General features: G+C 43.5%; 1 protein-coding gene across 1 annotated transcript; it reads left to right on the forward strand.

The window, feature by feature from the left end:
- Positions 1 to 3151: 3151 nt before the first annotated feature.
- On the forward strand, positions 3152 to 4027 carry OTUD6A (OTU deubiquitinase 6A). Its single transcript, XM_019747904.2, has one exon. It carries the CDS (start codon positions 3152 to 3154, stop codon positions 4025 to 4027), a length of 876 nt encoding a protein of 291 aa, XP_019603463.1.
- The last annotated feature ends 5577 nt before the right edge of the window (positions 4028 to 9604 follow it).

Here is a 9604-nt window from a genome sequence, read left to right on the forward strand (position 1 = left end):
GGAAGATGGAATCAATGTACTTTGCCCTATTTGTCCTGCTATTACAACTAAAAACCCTGGACATTATGTATAAAACAAACCAAAGAAGACTCTGAAAGAGAGAAGGCAGACCACCTAGGTCCTCAGGAGGGGAGGAATGATATCAATTTTCTTGTTGCCTCATATATCTCAGACTTGGAGCTGAAAAAGTCAACAACCCAGACACGCCAATAGGCACAGACTGAAAGAGCCCTGACCAAAGCCTACTCCAACTCCAGCCAAAACCAGAAAACAAACTATGGCCCTGTCCCCACCTCCACTAGCAAAGGCTAAGGCAGGGGGAGGGCTTAAGCTTCCACCTTCACGAGGCTGGAGCACCACCCCACACCCCTTCTTGCTGGTGTCATGTCAGACAAAGCCAAGAACAGAGAAGAGACTTTCATCCCCACTGTCAGGTAACAAGACCCACCCACACGCTCTACCAGCAGAGATAATGTGGGGAGCATAGAATTCCACCCCCACCTAGCAGTAATGAGGTACCCCCTCTCTCTCCCTGAGATGACTGTCAAAGAGGATGCAGCAGAGAGTCAGGACTTTCACCACCACTCAAAAATAAAGAGGCCAACCTCCCCGAGTTGATAAACAGCTTTAACACAGTTCCTATGAAAATCCCAGCAAGATTTTCTTTTTTGTAGGTACAGACAAGATTATTCTGAAATTTATATGGAAAGGTAAGGGAATTAGAATAGCTAAAACAATTTTGAGAAAGAATAAAATTGAAGGAAAAGGTCTACCTAATTTCAAGACTTATTACTTAGCTACAGTAATCAAGACTGTATGGCGCTGGTGGAGGAATGGACACATAAATCCATGGAACAGAACAGAGAACCCCGAAATAGGCCCACACAATATGCCCAACTGATTTTTGACAAAAGTGCAAAACCAATTCAATGGAGGAAGCATAGTCTTTCCAACAAATGATACTGGAGCAGTTGGACAGCCATAGGCTAAAGATTGAACCTTGACCTAAGCCTCATACCTAACACAAAAATAAACACAAAATAGGGTGGCTGGATGGCTCAGTTGGTTAGAGCACGAGCTCTGAACAACAAGGTTGCCGGTTCAATGCCCGCATGGTATGGTGGGCTGTGTCCTCTGCAACTAAGATTGAAAATAGTGACTGGACTTGGAGCTGAGCTGTGCCCTCCACAACTAGATTGAAGGACAATGACTTGGAGCTGATGGGATGTGGAGAAACACACTGTTCCCCAATAGTCCCCAATAAAATTATTTTAAAAGATTGCTGTTTTTTAAAATAAACAAAAAATAGATCACAGATTTAAACTGAAAGCCTGAAGCTATACATTTTTCAGTAAAAAAACAGGACAAAAATCTTTGGGATCTATGGTTAGACAGAGTTTTGACACCAGCAACAACCTGTAGAAGGAAAAATGGATAAATTGGACTTCACCAAAATATAAAACTTTTTCTCTGTGAAACACCAGTTAAAGAAATGAAAAGGCAAGTTACAGTGTGGGAGAAAATATTTACAAACCACATATCCCCCAAAGAACTAATATCTAGAATATATTTTTTAAAAACCTTTCAAAACAACAGTAAAAAAAAAAAGTCCAATTATAAGAGAAGCAAACGACGTAAACATTTTACCCAAGACGATATGGCACAGATGACAAACAAGAAAATGAAATATGAACATGTTTAGTCACTAGAGAAATACAAATGAAAACCGCAGTGAGATGTCACTATTCATGTATCAGAGCGGCTAAAATAAAATAAATAATGACCACACCAAATGCTGGTGAGGATGCAGAGAAACTGGGTCCCTCCCACAATGCTGATAGGAATGTACAATGGCACAGCCACTCAGGAAAACAGTTTTTTTAAAAACTAAACATACATTTATAATATGACCCAGCATTTGCACTCCTGGACATTTTCCCTAGAGAAATGAAGATGTGTTCACACAAAAACTTGTATATTGATGTTTATAGTGGGTTTATAAATAACCCCAAGCTGGAAACAACCCAGATGTCCTTCAACAGGTGAACAGTTAAACAAACTACAATACATCCACATCATAGAATACTACTTAGCAATAAAAAGGAATGAAATTTTGATATATGCAACAACTTGAACAAATATCCACTTTCCTCATTTGTAACAAGGGGGAGGTTGTCTCAAGGGACTTCCCATTTGGGAATTCAAGATACAGTTGAGCAGGGTGGGACACGATGAGACCACATTCAAAAGAGCTCGGGGCTTCTTAAAACTGAGTTGACTTTTTTAGAAATTTTAGAGATTTAGAATAATCAGAAAGACGGGACTTGATGAAGGCCAGCTGTTGTGCTTCCTGAGCATCCTAGGGAGCCCATTTTGGAAGCTGGGAACCCAGGAGAGGAGGTTAGGAAAGGTGCAATCTGTTAGCACAAGCCAAGAGGTCTGTGCAGTTGTGGTGAATGACTTTAGGGAGAGGGGCTGTTACCTTTTTACACTGAAATAGGACAGGGTAGATTCGAGACCTAAACCAAAAGGACCCATGTTCCCAGGAACGCAAGGAAATGTCTTTGTTCTAATATACAAAATTAAGGGTTCACCAGTCAAGGGACCTCAAAAGCTGGAAACAGCCACATTATTTTTTGAACATTAGGAGTAATGGGAGGTCCAGTGTCAGAGCACCATTCAGCTGGTGATATATTTGTCATGCAATTCTCAAGCACAACCAGTGCCTGAATTGTGTTCAGCCTTGGAAATGAAGTAGAGAGTAAAAGTCTATGAAAAAGTCTACAAGCCCAATCGCTGCACGTACCATGCAAAGGTAGAATCACTGCACGTACCGTGCAAAGGCGGAATCTTACGTGTCGAATTTTGAACCGGCCGTTGCTACGGGGTCTACGGGGGGCGTATTTAGGGTCTCCCAACAGCCAATCCTAGTGTGAGACGTATTGGGGGCGTGACCATTGAGAGACAGTAGCCAATGGCTGAGAGGGCCATGAATAAAAGTGGGGCACCCAGCTCCCGCGAGGTGTGGAGGAGCAGTGGCTAGAGGAGGGTGAAGACCTGCGGCCTAGTCGGGAGTCTGAGGTTTTAGTGTGAACTGTAGCCGGTATTTGAACGATCACCGCACTTCGGTTCTCGTCTACCATTAAACACCATGGAAGAGGCGCAGAATGAATACCAGCGGATGTTACGACGCCACCAGCGTGAAAAGAGGGAGCTGCAGGCCCACATCATGGCCATGAAGAGCGAGGTCCCGAAGGGTGACAGGAAGAAAAGAAGGCAGTTGCTCCTTGAGGTGGCTCGCCTTGAGGCTGAATTGGAGCAGAAGCAGAAGCAGGAGCTGGAGGATTTCCGAAGTACGCTCCCTGAGAACAGCAGCCTCGTTTCCGTCACTGAAGATCTGGCAAAGATGGATCTCGAGAACCAGCATCCCCGCTTCCTCAGGGCCCAGAAAAGGAGGGAAAGGAAGGCGGCGCTCGAAAGAGAGCGCCAGGAGAGGCTTACCGAGGCCCAGGTCGAGCAGCTGACCAGCTACCAGCGTGATGAGGAGAAGAGGCTGGCCATCATCCTAGAGGCCAGGAATCTGGAGATGAAGGAAATCCAGGCTGATGGCCACTGCATGTACCGCGCCATCCTAGACCAGGTGACGGCCTTCGAGACTGTGGAGAACCTACGGGCCCGCACCGCCGAATACATGCGGTTGCACGTCGATGAGTTCTTGCCCTTCTTTAGTGAATCTGAAACCGGCGATGCCTACACCCACGACGACTTCTTGCGCTACTGCGACAAGGTTGTGTACAGCGCGTCGTGGGGAAGCCAGGTGGAGCTGAGGGCCTTGTCGCACATCCTGCAGAGCCCCATCGAGGTGATCCAGGCCGATGCACCCATCTTAATCATCGGGGAGGAGTACACCCGGAAGCCAATCACCCTCGTCTACATGCACTACGCCTGCGACCTCGGTGAGCACTACAACTCGGTGAAGCCTCTGGAGGCTGGGGCTGTCGGGGGCGTCCCCACGAGGTTCTTCTAGGCCGCTACCGTTACCGCTGTTGCAGCCGTTGCCGCTGTTGCCGTTGCCGCTGTTGCCGTTGCCACCGCTGCTGCCGTTGCCACTACTGCTGCCACTGCCATTGCCACGGCTGCTGGTGCTGTTGCTGCAGTTGCTGCTGTTGCCGCCGCTGCTGCCGTTTCTGTTGCCGTAGATGCTGCTGTTACTGTTGCTGTTCCTGCCGCTGTTGTTGCCATTGCTGCTGTTGCCGCAGATGATGCCGTTGCTGTTGCCGCCGTTGCTGTTGCTGCGGTTGCTGCTGTTGCCGCCATCGCTGCTGTTGCCGCCATTGCTGCTGTTGCTGCTGTTGCCGCAGATGTTGCCGTTGCTGTTGCTGTCGTTGCTGTTGCTGCGGTTGCTGCTGTTGCCACCATTGCTGCTGTTGCTGCTGTTGCCACCACCGCTGCTGTTGCTGCCGCCACCACCGTCGCTGCAGTTGCTGCAGATGCTGCTGTTGCCGCAGATGCTGCAGTTGCCGCCGCCTCCGCCGCTGCTGTTGCCCCAGGTGCTGCTGTTGCCGCAGATGCTGCTGTTGCCGCCGCTGCCGCCGCTGATGTTGCCGCTGCCGCTGCTGTTCCCGCAGATGCTGCTGTTGCCACCGCTGCCGTAGTGGTTGCCACCAGAGCAGAAAGCCACTGCTGTGCCTCCTCAGTAGGCTGTTTTTTCAGGTTTCTCTTTCTTCGTTTCTCAGGTTTCTCTTTCTCAGGTTTCTCTTTCTTCGTTTTACTCAAAATTCCGCCCCAGCCCTCTCCCCCTCCTGCTTTCCTTTCTTGCCATTCTGTCTCTTCTCTCTTCCTTCATTGGGTCCTTTACCCAGCAGGGTACAGGGACTCAGTACAGGGAAATGTCTATGTTGTACCCCTCAAGGGAGGTCAGTTTGATAAGTTCCAACCACTTCTTGCCCTTAAGGGTCTTGGCCTCTCTCGCTGATAAGAATTAGTCATGTTACAATAACTGGAGGATAAAAGTGGAAGCTTTGTTTGATGCATTGTTAATTTAGGAGAAATTAGTTTAGCTCAGAATCTTCAGATTGTTGCATGGCTGTATTGCATTACTTAGATAAAGTTGGTGTTTACGTGCACAAAATGCTTTGTGATTGCCTTTGGCTTAATTCTTTGACAAAAATGTATCGTGGGCTGTTTTTTGCTTTCCTTTTCACTTAAGCCCACCTACTCAGGAAAACTCTCAAGTTATGACCTCCTCTAGTATTGCTTTTTTTCATAAAAAATGTGTGATTTCAAATTAATTTTAGTTGTTTCTATGTTTGCTAAATTCTAAATAATAGTGTTTGTTAAATTTAGAAGTTAAATGTAAGTGTTAAATATAGATTTATATATAAATATACACTGAAAGCTAGATAAGATTTACTTTAAGATGTGAAAGATCTCAATTTGTTAAACATAGGAAGGGATATGACTTTATTCAAGTAGTTGATCTATTTCATTATAACTACAACTGGTATGAAGCAAGGAGACAAACAGATAGGGAGTTTAACTTGCTGTAAGGGGTAACTAAGTTTCCTTTATTTTCAGAAACATAAAAGTATGAGTTTATTCAAATAGTTGATCCACTTTGTTATAGCCACAACTAGTGTGAAATGTGAAAGATCTGATCTTAGTCATTTTCGTTCATTCTTATGAGTTCTTAGAGATAGAGAAGTATTTGTAAAAGATTTTAAAATGTATTAAAGCGGATGATCCATTTTGTTATATCTACAATTGGCATGAGACAAAAAAGTGAGCAATATACTTTTTTCGATATGTGACACTTGTTGATAGTTTGAATTTGCCAAAAGAATAGTAAAAATGAAATGGTTTACAGTAAATAATTTAAATTTTTGTTAATCTTCAGATGTGTTTCAGTGATGTTACTTAAATTTGTTTTAAAAAATTCTTCATATACACTAAATGTTCTAAAATAAAATATAAAATATATGCAGTCCAAAAAAATTTTTTTAAGTGATTTGTTTAAAAATTAAAAACAATTGACAAAATACCTGGTTCTCTGTTTTTATGTAGCCGACTTAGCTCATACAGAGTTTGTATCCCAGCAAAGGAATCTGGAGGGTTGTGGGGTAGGGGTCGAGGGACAGATGAGGCTCTGAGAGGAGGAATGGGCCTGCGGCTTTGGTGGTAGCCTGGAGCGGAGCGTTTCTCAGGGAAAGCTTTAGGGGGAACTTCATCTTGAGGCTGTCCTGAGTTGATGTTTCAGTCTATGAAAAACATGAAATGGTTTCATGGAGAATGGGAACCACCTGGATGGCCTGGCTCTAAGCAGGTCTAGATGAAGGAGCAGGACTAGGGAAGTAGACATGGGTGATGAAGGGGGTACAGGCTGGTGACCAGGACCATAAGCCTGGCTGGTATAGGGTCTAAACTGATATAGGATGAAAAACGGATTCCTGGCTTTTAAAGGGGAAGGGCTAGGGAGGAGGCACTGGCCAGAGGGTTATCTGCACATAAAGGAGGGGTGTTTGATGGGGATGGGGCAGTTGCAGGGTAAGGGTACACTGACTGAGGAAGGGGGCATGGACCCTGGCTGGAGGAGAGGGCACTGCCTGGGTAATGTGGGCTTTGCTGGGAGTGAAGGCAGCGGCTGGTGCTACCCAAGAAATTATTTGGCAAAGGATACCAAAGACAACAGAGTCCCATTTGACAGGCTTCTCCCTGAATGCAAAAGTTCCAGTCTTGGGAACCCTTAAGATTTCACTGGGCTTGTCCCAGCTGCCTCCCCTGGGTCTGCCTTCAGCTGCAAGAAGAGGGAAGAGATAACCCAAGCCAGATTCTTCCCCGGGCCAGGGCCACAAACCTTCACTGGGATGTGGCAGGACCTGAGGGATTTGCAGCATGTTGCATTTTGTACCAGTGACCACAGTCCCTGGGGACAGTGACTATTCATGGACAAAAGCTATGGGGCACTGTTCCCGAAAAAACCCAATTCCAGAAGCCACTTTCATTCATTTACTTACTGTTTTTCATTTGCTCACTGTCATGTCTTTCCCACTTTTGCCATAGCAGCCAAAAATAAGGTACATCCATCTGGGTTTGAAGCCCAGCTCCTCTATCCACATCTTAGCTTTGTGACTTGGATAAGTCACCAAATTGTTCTGGACCTCAGCTTCGTCACCAATAACATGGATAATTAATACCTATCTTAGAGATATCTCTTTGCATGTTAGGTGCATTAAATGAAAATACATATAAAGTGCCCAATAGATGTTAGCTATTGTTAGTTTCAAGTTTCATTATCTAGGAGTCCAAGATCATAACATCAGCTGTGGCAGCAACCATCCCTTGATTTTGTCTATGGTGACTTTTGGGACCACTTGGCCTCTTCCCACAGATTCTGCGGTGGAAGCAGAGCCGCTCCCAGGGCTGTTTGCCCCAGCTGTTGCTGCCACAGCTTCCTGGGCTGCAGTGCAAAAACAGAAGCCACTGGAACTCACCCAGAGTGCCCTCCTGGGGCAAGGTGGCTTCCAAGCAGGGAGTCCTCAGGCCACTCAGTGTCTTCCTTCCTGGCTTTTTGTACACAAGTGCATACATACAAGCACATGCTTTGAAAAACAAAATTGGCATCATTTGATTCAAGCGATTTTTTTTACTTAACAATACATTATAAGCATTCAGTACGGTTATTTTAACGCCTGCATTCTAGCCTGTGAATCTGCCATAACTGAATTATCTTGTTCTGCTCTTAGACATTTAGACAGCTTTCAATTTCTCACTACCATCATTAGACCACTGTAATATCCTTGTAGCTGAATCTTTGCCTGTATTTCTGGTTGGTTTCTTTTGATAAGATTTCTAGAAGGGACCTCTGTCAAAAGAAGAGGCTTTTAATGCATACTGGTATACTGCCCTCCAGAAAGATTGCCCAGTTTACACTCTCGGGTCTGAGAGTGTTATTTTCCTATGAAGTTGCCAGCAGTGACAATTATCATCTTTGCTAATTTGTTAGATGGAAAATGTTGTATTAATTGACACTTTGTTGACTACTAGTGAGGTGGAAAATTCTCTGAGTGTTTATTAGCCTGTGTATTTCATCATGCAGAAACAAATAATTCTTCATTTATTGCCTGTTCCTGAGTTTTGCTTAATTTTCTACGGTTAAGTTTGTTTTCTTTCTTAAAGATTCTTAATAGGTCTTTCCACTTGTCATTTGAATATTTAAAAATTAGCAATGTTAACCACAGTCGTATACATTTTTTTGGCACCCCCGTGTGTGTGTATATGTATATATGTGTATATAACCATTTAACTATTTTGAAGTATACAGTTCAGTGGCATTATGTATATTCACATTGCTGTGCAACTATCAGAACCACTCCTCTCCAGAAGTTTCTTATCTTCCCAAACTGAAACTCCATGTCCATTAAACAATAACCCCATTCCCCCCTTCCCCAGCCCCTGGCAACCACCATTCTACTTTCTGTCTGTCAACTTGACTACTCCGGGTGCCTCATAGAAGTGGAATCATACAATATCTGTCTTTTTGTGACCAGCTTATTTCAGGGAGCATAATGTCTTCAAGTTTCATCCATATTGTAGCATATGTCAGAATTTTTCCTTCCTTTTCAGAGCTGAATAATATGCCACTGTGTGTGTTCACCGTGTTTTGTTTATTTATTATATTGTTGAATTTTTATGTAGAAAATTTAATCTATATATTATCTAAAAATAGAAAATTTAATTTAAAAACATTAAGACGGTTTCCTTTCTTCTTTTTGCTCTGGAATAATTTAAATAGGATAGGTATTATCTGCTCCTTTAAAATTTGAAATAATCCATTCACTTGTGAAACTGGGCCTGGGCCTTTTTTAAAGTGAGGGTCTTTGACAGTCAGGTACAGTCCTTGGAAGACAAGCTGTGCAATGTGAAAACAATCATAATTTATCTAAAATACATAGGGACAAAAAGCAGAAAAGAAACAAACCTGGAGGTATGAGTGAATGTGACAATTTTCTTATCTCTCAGTGGGTGACTCAAAGATACCATTTCACTTTTCAAATTAAAAAATTGAGATACATGGTGCTTAGCATTATAAAAATAACCACTAGTAGAACTAAAAACAGATTGCCTATGATCCCACTTAGAAGACTAAAAAGAAAAGAACAACAACAAAAAAAAAGATATCTAGCGCTTGGTGCAACAGATAGGAAACAAAGGCCTTTTAACATGGGTGTGGGAGGAACAAGGTAGCTTGTGCATTTTTCTCCTGACGTCTTCATTTTGACTTTGATTTAAATTATTTTGCATATGGAAATACCAAGGTTGTGCTATGCTGCCGCGGTCTGTACCTAGTTTCAGAAAGAAGACATCTCTTTTGGGTTCCTTTTTATTTCAGTGGGTCTTTCCTAGGGCATTATACGAATGCATATTTACTCAATCATCAAGTCCCAACTTCACTTTGAATGGGAAAAATGTGTCCCCTAAAAATGTTTATTGCTTTTGAATTAATCTTGCCAGAAAACCTTGTGAACCACTGACCGAGATGATTTCTACAGGGCCTTTCAGCTCCTTCTGTCTTTTTGTCTGTCTGTCTGTCTGTCTGTCTGTCTGT

The sequence above is a fragment of the Rhinolophus sinicus genome, chromosome X, assembly GCF_036562045.2.
Source record: "Rhinolophus sinicus isolate RSC01 chromosome X, ASM3656204v1, whole genome shotgun sequence".
In the NCBI taxonomy this organism is placed as follows: domain Eukaryota; kingdom Metazoa; phylum Chordata; class Mammalia; order Chiroptera; family Rhinolophidae; genus Rhinolophus; species Rhinolophus sinicus.